We start from the raw sequence: 17,479 nt of genomic DNA on the forward strand, positions 1-17,479 counted from the left end.
GGCTCAAACAAGTGATAAAGAACCCTTTCCCCTTTATCTCAGGAGCAGATCTGTTTATCTTGGAAAACTCTCTGAAGTAAGGGGCATCTAGAAAGCAGCATTAGAGTATGTGGTACTTCACATTTAATAGATCTCATTTGATTTTTCTTCTGTGAAAGCATCCATTGATTTTTTTTTACGAATAGGCAAACTTTTACAACCACAACATCCTGCACCATGGACTTCTGTGTCTCATAAAAACAATTACTTCAGCTTGTTTGTTCTGGACCTTCCATGTCTCAGTTCCATTTTACATCCACCACTTCTTTCACTTGGGAGGGCAGTTTACAGTTCTGCTTTCTACATGACTCACAATTACACAGATCTCTCACAGGTCAAGAGTAGACTGTATAGACACATATCAATTTGATGCTCCTGTTTGGTTCTCTCTGCTATACCACAAAACTCTAATGTTTGTATTGTATCCTTTTCGCTATACCTACATTCAACTTCAGGTGTTTGTTAATCACCTGTCACTCAGAACTGTAAAGACTTCATCCTTTATCATCCTTTACCAATACTTTATCATCACTCTGTCACTAACCTAATTAATGACAATGATGTCACTGCACTGGTAATGAACTACTCAACTCCATTTCCAGGTCATTCAGAAACACCATATGAAACAGATTCCACCAGGATTCCACTTCTGACATCTTTGCATTTTTAACACTGACCATTGACTTTATCCTATGACTCTAACACATTTTTATTATGTAATTCCAAGACAGAAAAATGCTTCTCTCCTCTCACAAGGACCTCTTCTAGACATGCATCCAAAGCCACTGAGTGATTTCACCTCAGTGTATGTACACTGCATGCTCAGAATGTGCTGCTTTTGCATTACAAATACAAACTTCTTGTTCCAATAACTCCATGTATACATATACTGACTGTTCAGTGTTGACTTTCTTCCTCAGTGTTCAGTTTTGCTATTCATTCTTACTGCCTGAAGAAGTTAAAAATAATACTTTTTGTAGCTTCTACTTCCACTGACAGAATTGATAACAATTTGACAGCTAATACAGTGCTCCTTTTCTCTTCCAATGAATACTCAACTCTCCTTTCCTTCATTTACTGGAAACAAATAAATACTTGGTATCTAAAGATATTGTAGTAGATATTTATAAAAGTACCTTCTATAAAGCTATATTGCAGTACGGTTCCAAATTATCGCTATTTTATAAACATTTGGCCACTTCATGATTTATATTGAATCATTGTGTCATACCTTAAATCTCCATCTAGTAACAACTACAAACTTGAGCGTATGGTCCTTGCCAAGAATCTCTTCATTGCATAATATGTCCAGCTGACAAAATAAAGGTGACAGTTAATTCACCGGGACCCAATGCACCAAACAATATATTTCACATATTACTACATATTTGACAAGACTTTTTTTCTCTGAAGACACTGGAACTGGTAATCCTGAAGTTGCCCTGCAGACAAAAATCATACCAGGAAAGAAATGATAATATCTGCTCTCAACATGAAGTACTGAAAGACCATGTCAATGCCTGCCTAAGAAATGTAGTATGTAGAATGTTTGATTTATCTTCCAAGCAGTACTAGGCCCTTTCCTGAAAGTTTTACATGCTTTTAAAAAGGTGGAATGCATGAACAAGTGGACAGATATCTCAAAGAGAGCTGTTATTTAGCATACCATGATTTTTTTTTTTACCTAACACCAGTCAGGTGGCATTGTTAAAAGAACAGAGGGTTTTTTTAAAAAACAGTCTGCCATATACTTATATGCTACATTTACAGGGGTTTTACAGATACTCAACAGGTATTTTTTTGTTTTCTATCTCTGTTTTAAAAAATCTTTATATTAAAAACAGGGAGGATCTCAACATAAAAGCATGAGGATCATATGACTACTAATCAGCTGAACTACAATATCTGAACATGAACTAAAACCAGGGAATGTGTATGAAAATAGCAAGTTCCACCAAAGTGGCTTACATTACAATGCTTTATCCCATGGCCCAGAAAGACCTAAATGTGCATGCAGTCCAGTTGCATGGCAGTAACTCAAACCTGGAATAGTCTGTATCAAGCAATGAAGTAACCACATGCTCAAATTCTCATTCTACATGATTGGTACTAGTACAACGATTACACAACCATTTATGTACTTTTTAAGAAGGCAGAAAGGGATAACAAAGAAATAAACAATACTCCAGAAAAGGTTTTCTTTCAGTAGAAACCAAGTAGATTTTTAAGTCACATCTTGGCACACTGCATTGGAGGGCTTACACATGCATATACCAAAAGAATATATTTAAAAAAACCCTTTTGAACAATCCTCATAGCTATGCAGCTGCTGGGCTAAAGCCAGGAGTCAACCATCTCTGAGCCAGCTGAGGACAAGACGGGATACATGGCTTTGTTTCAGGAAAACTGGCAGAGTTTGGGGATATACTTGAACCGTAAGAGAAAGAGTGTTAAGTTTGAAATGTACAGAAGCTATGGAGGAAAAGTGATAGAGATGCAAACTGGCTTTTGACAAGTTTGAGCAGCAAGGTGTTGACACACTGGACTGTGAACAGATTATTTGATTTGTATGATGATTTGATTTGTATGAAATGTCTTAATGAAATTCAGTGAATCAGTGTCATAATATGGAATTGAGAGATGTCAAGCTGAGAGTCAACTGAGATGACCAGAAACTGTTACCAAATCCAGCCAAGTGATAAATAGGGGCTGCATTCATAGTTTGCCACTTTCAATTTTTGAATCTGGTCTAGGAGAAGTTCAAAGTATTGCCTTTCCTTCTGTACCTTTCAACTTAAATTCTTCCCATTATACCCTGTAAAGACAGGGAAAAGTAGGCATCTGGTAACACTTTGGTAGTGGTAGGCAGCAACTTCAGATTGAGCTTCACTAAGAGGACAGAAAAGAACAACATATTTGTGGTGCTTTCTCTTCAACTGGGCTTCACTGTTGAAGTGTTGGTTTCTGTCTGGCCCCTGTAGAGTGCAAACTTCCTAAAATGCTGGAGATGAACTCAACTACAATATATCAAACAAATCATCTTGCCAGAGTCCATTTAAACACATGTGGAAGCACATAACCAAGCCTTTTTGCTCAACTATTTATAAATCCACATGAAAAGAATCACTGCAAACTAAGTGGAAAGTCCTGTACAGATCCAAGAAAGGAAAAGAAAATCACTATATAACATATAATTCAAGAAGCAGTGTATGCTTCTGTTTTTGGAAAATAAAATCAGAATAAAAGACATCCTTTTGCAAAGGAACAAACCCACCCCTTTCAAGTTTTCATATCTGTAAACTTATTTTAAAAATTAAAATATTACCTCATTAAAAGAAGAAAGGTTGAGTTTTTTGGCAATGAACTTCTTTAGATGCAAGACTGTTGCTTGTGCGGAGCAACGAATCCATTTTCGTTTCAATCCACGCAGTTTGCTGCTATTGCACTCCAAGCAGATGCTTACCTTCAGGAAAAGGCAAAAAATCAAGAGTTGGCTGCAACAATTTTCTGCAATCTTATGTATTCCACGTGCAGCTTTTATTAATCCAATAGAGTGAAGTACAGTACTAGTGTTCTTTAAACTGAAACAGCTACTAAGAAAACCACATTTTCTAAGACTTCATAAGCTGAGTGGTAAGTAACAAGACAAAAACGTTCAAGTAGTAATGTTTGATGTCAGAACAAGACTGCTTCAGTCCAAATTCATAGGTTGTCAATAGCTTAAGAGGACCATATGTTAAGAGCTAGAGCAAGAAAACAGTAAGACAACCATTGTCAATTCTTAATGATTGCTTCTAACATAATTTATTACTGTCAATGCAACTGCTAATCTAGTTTAATTTTAATATGTTTAAAAAGAATGCATACAAACGATATGACAAATATTTCATTCTCACTTTTTTCCCATCCAGCTATTCATTACAGTCTAAACTCTTTGTGATGTATGTTTGTATTGCACTAGGAGGATAGTACAATCCCTTTGGAAGTTCTCCTACATGGCAACTGAGAAGAAAATTAACCCAAGCTAAAGTTACGCTGAACATGCAAAACCAGAAAACATAAAAGGAATGGCTTGTTTATACCAAAGGGAATTTTCACCTTCAAACAAGCTTTGTGTTTAAAATTTAACAGTGGGCTTCCTTGCTTTTATGATATTCTTATGATACAGGGCTAACACTGATTTAGTATTAAAGGCTGAAAACAAAATATGTAATAAGTTAGTAAGAGTGCTGTTAAGGAAATCTGTCTGACCATCCAGGAGCCACTCTGGCAGTCACATTCACACCACCTGAGCTGGGACTGAAGCCCCGTCACAGCTACACCCCTCACACTCACATTCAGACCAGGATTCCTCACCAGCTCAAGCCCAGGTTTCCCACAGCAGATCTTCAGACATCCAGGTCCTTCACATAGCTTAATCGTGGTGCAGTGAATAAATAACAACAGCTCCAGCTGGTGCCTCTGAGAAGGGGCCCTGAACATTGGAACCCCTGGGCATTCATACCCTTACAGCACTAAAGTCTGGGGGTCTCAGCTGCTTCTGTGTATCAGTGTCCAGTCCCCAGGCTTGTGCCCCAGGTCCCTGTGCCCCTTCCTGTGCCATGGGTTGGCAGTTCATGGTCTCTTGCCTCGGGCTCCCATCCAGAGCTCAGCCTGCAGCTCTCATTGAAACTGCACCCTGAGCTACCTGCACCGAATGTGTTAACAGTGCCAGAGGTTTAATTCATCATTATCAATACACATTCAGCTTCATGTGACATGGTAACACTGGGGTACGCTGCCATAGAAGGTGGAAAATTACATGCATTTGTTTTGACAGCAAACTTTGAAGATTCATAAACAAGCAAAACTATAAAGACATTTGCATGAAGATTTGAATGTATTCTCTATTCCTGCCAAAACCCAAAGGCAAAACCTCATGCTTACAAAAAAGCATTGCCCAAACTGCATCGTGTTTGTATCAGAGAATAGAAAAAGTAGCTTGAAGTAAGCTTATTTTCTTCTCTGTTAGATTACCAAAGTTACCTAACCAAAATACAACAGCTGAAACAAAAGATAAAACTAGAACATGCCCTCTGAGCCCACCTGTTCATCACTTCGATGGTAGTCATTATCTTCTTCCTGTTTTTCCTCCGAAGTTTCTTTATTTATATTTTCATCTGCTTTAGTTTCACCTTAGTAAAAAAAACCCAGATATATGGGATAATATATATTATTTTTATATATAAACCCCAGATATACTTAGCAGCACCTTATAGTGCTGATACAATTAAAACAGCAAGTTTCAGGACTGCAGTGTACAATAAGCTTTGCTATTCCCGAATTGTGCTTATCGGCTCAAGCAACACTTGCAGCCAACAGCCTGTGACATGAAAGAGAAGAACACCTATGGAGTTCAGCTGCTAGCAGCCCAGAAACTGCGTAATTTCACAGTCCCCATGTAGGCACTACAACAATGGAGACCAACTTTGCCACAAGCGACATGCTATTAACAGCTAAAACTAAAAATTCTGTGCAGAAATAAGGGACAAGGCAACAATACTATGCTGACTCTATTCCTCGCTGTTAGGAAACATTTATGACTGTAATATACCCACTGGGCACATACTTTCAACATCAACTTACTTTATGTCACATCAACTCACTATACGTCACCCACCAAAGACAGAATAAATAAAGGACTATTTACCATTTCGATGAGAATCTAGGTGCTGTTTTGTAGAACATGTCTCCCCTTTGATGTCCCCTGGAACTTCCATGCCCAGTTTGTGATAAAACTCCCTTTGCTTTTTCATTTCCGCTGTTTAAAATTGCAAATATTAATTCCTGTAATAAAGTTCTAATGCAATATTTATGAAGTTATTCCAAATCCCTTCCCACTTAAGGACTGCCAACAAGTGGTGGTGGTGTCATTATTTACTGTCTTCTATCTCTCCTTTCACATCAAGTTATGCCTAATCTTATTTTTCAGAACAAAAGCATAAAGTTATCTGTATAATTACTATTATACTATTACTGCTAGAATGAGATGGAATTTAAAATCCTGTAGCTAATTTTGAATATCCCCCATTTTGAATATGATCATATTTCAGTCAAAACATTGGGTTTTGAACATTTGGGTAGTTCTGATGTTCAATATCCCAGAAATAATTTTTAATGCATCTGTTTAATCACACTGATATTTGAAAATGCTCTGGTTAAAAAGAAGCTTCAATAGATTAAAATACTCTATTTAAATGAAAGTATAACATACATTAAGACAAAAAAACCCACTGAGCAATATTTATAAAGTATTTCTTTGGTTTAACAGATCTAGTGTCAAAGAGGATTATGAAAACAGTAATTGAAAGTTCTCTAATAAAAAAGAACTCTCAAAATAGCAGAAACTAAAAGCATTTTAAAATTGCATTTTACTTCTGAGAATTCTAGAAAGCTTTCACAGTAGGTATACAGTTTAACAAAAACAAATTAGAGTTACAGTATGGCAACATTCAAAAGCTGAATAACTATTCTGCTTCACATAATACTGCTTTTGGAAGAAACATCCTACACTGCCTCCCACCACCCCCACACTCAGTTGCTGCTAGTACAGGTACGAAATTAAATTAATTGCTAAAAATTACACAAGTGAAAGAGTCTAGTTTTCCACTGTATTTTTTCTCAGTTGGCCCCTCACCCCTTTTTTCATCACTTGAAACATTCTATCTTTTTTTAATGTCATAGAATATGTGCAAACTGACCTTTAAAAAGGTCACACCGCAACTTACCTTCTTGGAGGCCTGGCACAAGCTTGTAAACAATATCTTGCATTGTTCTGTCATGACTAGCAAGGAAAAAAACAACAAAAAACCAAAAACAAAATCAAAAGCTGAAGTTCACGATCTTGATTGAAAATATTTCTATTTAAAAAGTCCAGTACTAATCATATGCAAAATCTCTAAAATCACCTAAGAAGAATTCTACTTCTCAATCAGTATTTCTATCAAACCAGAAAAAACAGCAACACAAAAGAAATTATGAAAAAGTACAAGCTAAGACAGAAAACAAATGAAAGTTTGCGAAAAACTAGGCTGTAGAAGATTCACCCTACTGAGTATGTCCCCCTGCATCAAGACAAGTATGTCAGTAATAATCTAAAATTCTTTTCCAACTTAGAGATAAAATCATTTTTATTACAAAAGAATCTATAATAGCCTGTTTCTCACCCCTATAGACTAATTTCTCACATTTCTAGATTAGTTATCTTTACTAGGATCTTCTAAAATGCATGAGAACAGTTCACAGAAAAAAAAACACAACAAACAAAATTTTATTTTTTTATTAAAAGGACAAAGTAACTGTGAGAAACATTATGTAGGTAAGTAGCCTGTAGAGGTAGTGTGGCTCAAATGAAGAAAAGGTAATAATCCCACTGCCAGTAGAAGAGTAGGGCCCGTTAAGATTCTAAACTTTAATCCCCACCTCACCTAGAAAAATCCTGTTCTAATCTAAAATAAGTTACAGTCTCAAAGAAATTAAGTATTGCATTAAATTCCAATAAAGAAATAGTATAAGAAGCATTTCAAGTGTCTGCCTTGGCTGCTGCAATGTCACTACCTCAAAAGTGTCTGCAGTATCAAGTCCTGAATCAGACTTGAATAGAAATGGCTTACAAGAGTAGTCTCAGGCTTCTCATCACCTGACATGAGCACTTCACAGCAGTTGAGATCAGCAAGCAAGTACAGAAATGGTGACAAATCAGGACATTTACAAACAGTAATAGCAATATTCTAAGTAGCAGTATAACAACATTCAGAATATAATTTATCCTAAATTCAGGTCATTTTTCACTAGTAGCAATCCACTTGTACAGGCTGAGATGAAGTGTCATTTATGGACTATAAACACACTGCCAAAATTATTTAAACAAAAATACAGAAGTAAGACATCACCATTAAATCAGAGGTGACAATTTGGAGGTTGGAACTAGATCACACAGATGATCTTTAAGGTCCCAAAGAATTTAAGATTCTATGATGCAATTTAACAGTATTTAGAAATGTAAACAAAGAGAAACATTTGGTTTACCTATTTTTGAGACAGACAGAGATGAACAGGAATTTAAATCTCTATTTTCAAACACTTTGTAAAACTCCGGACTGTAAATTATTTTTTAAAAAAGGTAAATAAATATATCCAAAAGTAGGCTGGACAAAGTCTGTTTCAGTTTTGATGGGGCAGTATTTAACAACTAGTTTAAGCAGCTCACTTAAATTGAAGTGTACTCAACAATAAAAAACAAGTAACAAATTGCATTCTAGCTGTTCTCAATATCATGTTGTTTCCTGGCCTTTTTTGCACAAAAACCAGGTTTTTGAACCAAGGCAAACATGTTGTTTTACATGTCATTTATTCATTCTTGCCTATTTGCACGTACCTGTCCCTTTAATTATACACTCATACAGAAGTATGAATGTATTATATAAATGTGGAGACAGCATACTTAGTTTCAGGCTCCTGAATGAGGATGAGCTTGAGCAATGTAAGTGTGTATAGAACATAGACAGTTTTCTGTAAAAGTGCAATCAGACTCATTTGCTAAAACCATTGCTTCAGAAATTGTTACAGCAGTGAGAAAGGCGCATTGATAAATGCTATGAATAAACAAGTTCTTTATAATGGAAGACAAAACACTACTTGATATGCAACAGCTAATGCAGACACATCATTACAATGTATTTTCATCAGCAGGAGTAAAATGGAAAGAAAGGACTCAAGGAAAAGAAAGAGAATCTCTTTTCTGACAAGAAAAGGAGAAAAAACCCAACAAAGATACTTAGTGAAGATGCAATTTGACTATGCAAATGCAGATGGAAAATAAGGAGATGACTGGCACCAGCCAATATGGCTTTCACTATGAACAAACAGTGTCTTACAAATTTGATGGTCTTCCATGATGAGGATACAGAGACAGTGGATGAGGAAAGGGTGAGTCATGGCATCTAGCTGGACTTGTGCAAAGCATTTGATGCTGTCCTGCACAACATCCTTGTCCCTAACTGGAGAGACATGGATTTGACTAATGCAGCACTTGGTGGATAAAGAGTTGGCTGGATAGTTGCACTCAAAAGAGTTGTGATCAACAGTTCAACATCCAAGAGGGGACCAGTCACAAGTGCTGTCCCTCAGGGGTCAGTACTGGGATCGATGCTGTTTAACATCTTTGTCAGTGACAGTGGGATTGAGGGGACCCTCAGCAAATTTGCCTCAGCTGTGTGCGGCAGTGGACATGCTGGAAGGAAGGAATGCTTAAGTGGTGGGTCCATGTGAAGCTCAAAGTCCAAAAAGGCCAAGTACAAGGTCCTGCACCTGGACTGGGGTAATCCCAAGCACAAATATAGGCTGGGCAGAGAAGTGATTGAGAGCAGCTCTGAGAGGAAGGACTTGGGGATATTGGCAAATGGAAAAATCAACATGACCTGGTAATGTGCACTTGCAGTCCAGAAAGCCAACTGCAATCTGGGCTGCATTAAAAGAAAGTCAGCAGCAGATCAAAGCAGCTGATTCTGTCCTTCTACTCTGCCTGCAAAAGCCCCCACCTAGACCACTGCTTTCAGAGGGGCCCCCAAATAAGGATGTAGACCTGTTGGAGCGAGTCCAGAGGAAAGCCATGAAAATGACGAGAGGGATGGACCTCCTCTCATGTGAAGACAAGCTGACAGAGCTGGAGTTGTTGAGCCTGGAGAAGGAAGACTGCACAGAACCCTCAGAGCAGCCCTCCAGTACATGCAGGGAACCCAAAAGAAGGCTGGAAATAGATGTTTTACACAATCATGTAGTCATAGGACAAGGGGGAATGGTTTTAAACTAAAGATGACAGATAGAGGTTAGATAATAAGTAGAAATCTTCAGTGAGAGTGGCAAGACAGGAAGAGGTTGCCCAGAGAAGTTGTGCATATCCTATCCCCAGAAAGGAGGGGGAGGTCAGTCCAGGCTTCATAGAACTTTGAGAAATCTGGTCTAGGTAAAAGGTGTCCCTGCTCATGGCAGGGCAGCTGGAACTAGATGATCTCAAAGGTCCCTTCCAACCCAAACCATTTTATGATGATTCTATGACATTCTTATCTGTTCCTATGACCTAAGCAGACCTTTGAAAGATTAACTGAAAAATAAAGCTGAAAATTATTTCTCTTATTACTGTCAGACACTGAAAAGCAGTGTTCAACCGAGACTAATTTTTGAAAATTTTGTAGAAGTGTAATTCCTACAAATGTTTAATATAATTTTTACATATTTTTCATATAATTTTTACAACCCAAGCATACAAAATGAGGAATTACTATATCCTGTTAAAAAACACACAGAAATTAAACATTTGAGTGTATAGTTCACTTGTTTGTAAGACTGGAACAAGCCGCCATGCTAACGCCTTGCAAACTCATAGCAGAAGTTACATCCTGTATCTCCTCCTCAGTCTCCTTCATACTTCTTTTTCAATGTTTAACATGCTAAGCAAGAATGAAAATTCTGAGAGAAGCTGTACTGTATAAAAGGGGATGAACCAGTCTAGAGTGAAGCTACTTGCACTTCTGCTTTTATACTTACCCAATATATTGTAATGGGTGGCTCTGATGTATAACAATCCTACAGGTTGGACAGGTGTTGTTTTCCTCCAAATATTTCACTAGACAGCTTCTGCAGACTAGTGAAAAAGACATTCACAATTAAAAAGGAATAAAAGTAGCATAACAGAAGTCTGCTTTTATACAGTCACAGAATGCACATTACTGAAATTTGCATTAAGTTCATTTTTCTACATCATATGTGCATGATGTCTAATCTTACAGAATACAGTTTCAAGTACCTTTCATAAATTTTCCTGATACAAGGAAAGGATGCACTAGAACTAAAGCATCCATACCTATCAAAAACCTTAACACAGTACACAATACAAAATCTCACTTCAAAATTTACTAGAACAATTTCTAGCAGGTCAACATTCAGCTTGCATGGATGACATTACAGGAACTATTTGCCATTAAGATACTAAACAAAACATATTTGCTTTAAACATGGTCATCTACAGAACAAGTGTGTGTGGTGGCAACACACAAAAAGAATTCCAAAGCAGGAAAGTGGATATCTTTCTGAAAGTGGTGTTACTTTAATTCTAACTTTCACAGAGTATACTACAGCTGAACTTCCATCAGAAAAAAAAAAAAAATTATATTGTCACAGACCTTCATTATTAGTAAAATGTCCTGCAAGGAGTTGAAGTAGTCATTCACTATTAAGCTGCACATTTCTATATGCATACACACAATCATCCATCTTTTTCAAAGTAAACTATTTATACACCACTCTCCTCTCCTGCCCCAAAACAGTACTCATAAAATACACTACTACATGAAATCCTCACTCACTTGAAGTTACAACTGAAAAGGTATGGAGAAAAGAAGGGAGGTTTTCTTGAAGTGCACTAGTTCATGCCGTCTTGGTATTAATGCACTTTTCACACAAAACTAAAGGATTTCTGTAACTACAGTGCCATCTACCTCTCAAACAAGAAGACAGTAAAATTACATAATTACCTGTTGACTAAAAAAAAAAAAAAAGTAACAGTAAATGAAGTACTATAACTTTGCATTGTGTTTTGCATTTACACACCTAGGATGACAGCACTGTTGGTGGCAGAGGTTAGACAAAGCCTCACCTCGCACAGCAGTTTGTTCCAGCAGAATGCCGGAACAGTAGACCCATTTGCAAAAGTGAAGCCAAACTCCATTCATACCAAGTCAATAAAAACAGAATCTGACAGAGAAAGCAAGGACAGGTATCCTGGAAAGAGTATAGGGATGTTGCTAACTTGGGTAGGGAAGGGTCAGAAAAGCCAAATCACTGAAGCTGAACTTGGCAAGGGATATGAAGCATTATAAGGGTTTTTGTAAGTATGTCACAAAAAAAGAAGATCAAAGAATGTGTAATGCCCAGATAAACATGACTGGCAAACCAGTAACAATGGACAAGAAGAACCCTGAGTTATTCAATTTTTTTGCCTCAGTCTTCTCTAGCAGTTTCTCCTCCCACAGTTCTTGCATAGATGAACCGCAAAGGAGGCAATGGGGGTGTAAAGTCTCTTCTACTCTGTGAAGAGATCAGACTTATGAACACCTGGGAACGTGAATACACGTAAGTCTCTGGGACCTAATGAGATGTGTCCCAGGGTCTCAAACTGGCTGACGTAGTTGCCAAGCCACTAACAGCAATAGTCCTGACAGTCAGGTGAAATCCTCAGTGACTAGAAAAAGAGAAACATTGCTTCTACTTTTATGAAGTGGTAGAAAGGGAGAGATCTGGAAATCACCAACCTGTCTGCCCTAACTCTGTGCCTGAGAAGATAATGGAGTACTAGAAGCTGTGCCAAGGCACGTGGAGGACAGGGAGGTGACTCCAGACAGCCAGCACAGCTTCACCAAGAACTCTGAGCAACTTCATGCAGCTGAAGACACCCCTGCCCATTGCAGTGGTGATGCATTAGGTGACTTTTATAGCTCCCTTCCAACCCAAAGCATTCTGTGATATCTAAAACATCATCCCATGTTAGTACATCTTCCAGCTTGGACTATGTAAACACTAACTCTTCCTAAAATGAACTGGTCGCAAGTTAGCTAATATTCTGGCAGGTTTCACTCTGAGTCCAGCGTCTAAACAAATGCCACTAGATGGCTTATGAAAGGTGCTGCAGCCATCTAAGTTTGTTTTTTTTTCTGGGCCAGATTTGGATTATAAACTCTCCTGAAATTAGAAGTCTTTGGAGTAATGGACAAGCGACATGTAAATCATTCTATGGTCTGAAACAATATTATTTCTAGAATTTTCCATTACTTTGGTTTTACAGTATCTCTGATCTCTGTTTACCCAGATATACAGGCACTGATTGTGGACATGAACTTAGCTGTACATTTTCTGATTTCTTAAACACATCAGAGATGTTTCATCAGAAAGAAACAGGCAAGGCTAATGCTCACTTTTTTATTTTAACAGTTTCACTTCTCTTGACTTTTTTCATTTCTGTATCTAGTTCAAGTTGACATTTTACCATCCTGATGCATTCAGGAGATGATACATTTCATAATGAGAGGTTTTCCCTTTCATAACATAGAAGGACAGCTTTCACATGTAAACACAAAACTGACATTATAAACACAAAGTTTAGCAAGACCTGCATATATCATCTAGCCAAGAAGTTTAATCTAAGGAACAGATGCAAACTAAAAAAAGACTTGACTTTTTTTTTAGTTACTACTAATGAAGTTAGCAACTGACTTAGTGGCCTACCTGTCACCAACAAACTAAAACCACAGCACAGAAATAAGTAGGAAAGAAAGCGAAAACACTTTGTTTTCTCCTAAATTCAGTTTCACAAAAATTTGCCCTGTTCCTCCAGAGGACTGGCCTTGGTCCTCTAAATTACTTTCACTAAAGGACTCAAGAACTTCATTTACTACTGAAGAGTCTTTGAATGGCTAAAGATCAACAAATTGGAGAAAAATTGAAAAGGTAAGAAAAATGTGCAGCTCTGAGTAGAAGAGAATTCACTATCTCAACAGACAGGGTAACTTCATGGTGGATTTTGCAAGGATGCTTCTCCACAAACCTACATCATTAGCATTATCTTACACAGTACAAACAATGCCAACATGTATGAAGTTTTGTTAAAAAGACAAGACACTGTCTAATTCTACAGGGCACAGAGTGAAGTAGTATTCATAAAATATAAATTGTCAAAATAAGGGAGAAACAAGCCAAAGAAAATCCCAGAAAAAGCAGCAGGAAAAGGTAGTAAGGTACATTTCCTGACTTTTGCAGCAAGCGTCATAGAGCTGTGGATCTACGTATTTCCTCCATAAGCAAATATAAGAGATGGTGTGGATGATATCAGCTGAGGGGTATTTGTGAAGTTTTGCTTTATTTTTAAAGAATAATAAAAATGACCTCTCTCTAGCTCTCTGTCAGTCATGTTAACTTGTTATGATACTCATTTTGGATACACTCTTCTAACTAGCAGTAGTAAAGAAATTTGGGCAAAACTAAGTAGAAGTCTAGTTCTGAAAACAATACTATGGAAATTGAGACAGGAAGCAAGAAGCTCTGCTTTAAGCTCTGGAGAGACCTTAAAGCAGTCTTCCAAAGTTGAAAGGCACTACAAGAGAGATGGAGATGAACTTTTTACAGGGGCATGTACTGACAGTACAAGGGGGAATGGCTTTAAACTGAAGGAAGATAGGTTCAGATTAGATATTAAAAAAGAAATTTTTACTGTGAGAGTAACTGGCACAGGTTGCCCAAAGAAGCTGTGGACGTGCCTTTACTGGAAGCATCAAAGGCCAGTTTATATGGGGCTTTGAACAACCTGATCCAGTAGATGCTGACCCTGCCCATGACCAGGTGATTGAATATAGATTCTAGAACCATTCTGTAATTCTTGGAATCACAGAACAAACCCTTCTACTATCCTAGATTCTGTGAGGATATTCAGAATGACATGTAGTGTGGCAAGTGCAACAAATTCATCAAGGCTGATAAACAGAGCTTCTCAATGGAATATAATAAAAAACATAATCACTGACAAATCATGAACATTGCCCTTCCCCTGTCAGATAAAAAAGGTGAAGTCTGCTAACACTTTTTGTTTTATGATAAAGACAGTCATCAAATAATTGCCTTCCAAGAAAATTTAGGACTAAGTCATTAAGCCAATTAAACAACCTACTAGCTTTATAAGAATAAACATAAATATTGTGGCAGAATAATTTTAAAACATGGGATGGGTTGCAAGGTTTTAAGTCATCCTTCGCTTACATGAAAATAGAAATTCACGGAGTAATTTATCAACAAACAACTACTTTTATCACAATGCTTTGGAATACAAGCTTATTTCTAGAATACAATACAACATACTTTATTGATAAACTACTCTGTTTTCTGCAGAGGAACACGAGAGAGAGACATCTGAAAGGCTCAGGAGGAGAACACATGCTGCATCAACTGTCACAGAAGAGAGAACTAGGTGTTCCACATTCCTTTAGCATGAAGACAGACTGCATTCTTGAATAGTTACATTACCACTAATTGTATATGGCTTCAAGTTTATGCAGCACAGCTTTAATGTTCCCTCCATTTGCTTTGTTAAAAAAGCAAATTATCTGTTAAAGAAAAGCAGTCTAGTAAAGCACATGGTTTTTGGCTGATGCACAACAGCTATTTGAAATTTCAACAGAAAACCATTACAGTAAAACCAGAAGCAAACAGAAACCAAGTCAGCAACTTTAATTTACTTATACTTCTACTTACAAGTATGCAAGCATTCTGTTACAGTAGTAGCATCAATCAGGTATCCATTGCACAGACGACAGGTTATATGGGCATTGATGTCCCAAAGCTTAATCTTCCTTGTTAGCATCTTTGGTGTCTGTGGAAGAGACGTATCATGAAACAACACAGCTGTAGTCATTTGGGAATAAATTATTAATTTGTGTTAACCCAGCTTCAGACTTTCGTACAATGTACACGGATGTGTGTGCACAGTGGTAGCACTAACTTTTATGTCACTTCACAGAAACTAAACAATGTAAACCCTACACTATTTTGCAAGTCAGTAGTGCAAGAGCATAGAAAATGGCCCTTCCAGTATGCTACTAATAAATTCCTTTACAAACCAACAGACTCAGATTTAAGGTGAAACCCTACTATCCTGGTAACTTGAGTCATCATATTCAGTCTAGTAATGATGGAAAACTCACAAAATACGGAGGAATAAAATCCTCAAAGTAGGTGACTTTCAGATTCAAAAGTGTTTTGACAATTGAAAAGTCAAAGCAGCTGTTCAGTTTAACCACACTTTTAAGTGTTTACCTTGTGTCACTATGTTAAAACAATTTCAAATCTGTCTCTCAATAATGGAGCTGGAGAGCAAACCTTCCAAAATCCCTTTTATTTAAACAGAAGTTAATTGAAGACTACATTAAAGATTAAAATCATTTCATTGGCAGAGGAACAGTTGGTTGTGCTAAAACTTGAACTAGACATTTTTCCTTTCTTTTGAGCATGGGATGGCATAAGCATCTTTAAAAGGAAAAAAAATTAGAAATCAAAAATCAAAAAGCTCATTTAAACTTTTTTTGCAGTAACCCCAGTTGCCTAGAGAGAAAACACCACACAAAACCCATGCCTTTACAAATAAACTGTTACATTTTAAACACAGCTGTTGTTATTTTTTTCAAAACATTTTCAAAATTGTACTGTTATCAGAATTTGACTAGCATTCTAGTCAATTAACAGAGCAGGCTATACTTGCTTACAGCCTCCTATACATGGCTCTCGTACTGCAGAAGTCACCAAATTACTGTTCTCCTTTAAAGTGATTTTACTATCCCTGGCTCACAAATACTGATTCTTATCTAGCTCAGTTTGGAAAACATTTCAGAATTCGAATGGTGACACATGTTCCCTAAGTTTCACACTGAAACACGGCAACAAGGTTGTCTGATCTTTAACTTTCTCACCTTTTTTTTCCCTTTTGTCTTAGTACCACTTCACTTTTTCAGTGAAGTGGTACTAAGAAAAAAGAAGTATCAAACGACAGACTTCCACACCTATCTGAACTATTTCAGTGCAGAGAAGTAGCAAATGTTCCACTGTAAACTGTGGAGAAACACATCCAACACCCACCCTTTCAAATCTGCATTGTCCTATACAAAAAAGACTAGGAAGATTTCCAGTTCTCATGATTGAGAAGTAAACAATGGGAGGAAAAAAAAAATCAGTATTTTATAGTATTTGAGATTTAGTTATAAATCCAGTAACCTCCCATTAAATAAGAATAAAAGAGCAGCTTGGTTTTGCAGTAGACAAAATAGGTGAGAAACGTATACTCAGAACCTGAATTACTTTCCTAATTGTAGAATTATTTTTAACCCTCTGAAAACCAGACACACATTAAAATCTTTCACGTTAGTGCATGAGGTCATCAGTTAAACGCTACTACATGAGGTATGCAGGTTTCTGTGGTGCTGATTCAATATCACTCTTCAAGAGCTCAAGGGATGGCATCAAGCCACCAGTTAATTTGAAAGCGGGCATGCTAAAAAACACAATTCATGACAGACATAAGTGAAATTAGCCTAAACAGATCCTGAAAAAGGCAGTATCAATACAACTAGTTGCTTGTCTAGACAGGAATTCAGAAGAAGGTGTTCAAGACAACCACAGGCAGAAATTCACGCACTTCTAAGGCAGAAGAGCCAAAGACTTAACAGCGAAATCTGAAGCAAAGAAGTTGTTTATTTCCTAGAAAAAAAATTACAATTTTTCTTCCCAATAGTAGAGATAAATGTTGCCATTAGAAGAATCATCAATAAAGAAACAAAACAATTCAGATGGGGTATAATATTATGAGAAC

The 17,479-nt window shown here is 37.1% G+C and overlaps 1 protein-coding gene across 4 annotated transcripts in view; it reads right to left on the reverse strand.

Moving 5' to 3' along the window:
• PCGF3 (polycomb group ring finger 3) overlaps positions 1-17,479 on the reverse strand; it is a 54,501-nt gene that overhangs the window by 5,549 nt on the left and 31,473 nt on the right. For all 4 annotated transcript variants that reach the window (XM_038123992.1, XM_038123989.1, XM_038123988.1 and 1 more), the window contains 7 exons: positions 15,373-15,490; positions 10,624-10,720; positions 6,807-6,862; positions 5,729-5,839; positions 5,125-5,213; positions 3,365-3,502; positions 1,271-1,351 (listed from right to left, as the gene is read on the reverse strand). In XM_038123992.1, coding sequence (XP_037979920.1) covers positions 1,271-1,351; positions 3,365-3,502; positions 5,125-5,213; positions 5,729-5,839; positions 6,807-6,862; positions 10,624-10,720; positions 15,373-15,481 — 681 coding nt within the window. In that variant the 5' untranslated portion in view covers positions 15,482-15,490. The remainder of the gene's footprint in view (positions 1-1,270; positions 1,352-3,364; positions 3,503-5,124; positions 5,214-5,728; positions 5,840-6,806; positions 6,863-10,623; positions 10,721-15,372; positions 15,491-17,479) is intronic.

The sequence above is a fragment of the Motacilla alba genome, chromosome Z (genome assembly GCF_015832195.1).
Source record: "Motacilla alba alba isolate MOTALB_02 chromosome Z, Motacilla_alba_V1.0_pri, whole genome shotgun sequence".
Lineage (NCBI taxonomy): Eukaryota > Metazoa > Chordata > Aves > Passeriformes > Motacillidae > Motacilla > Motacilla alba.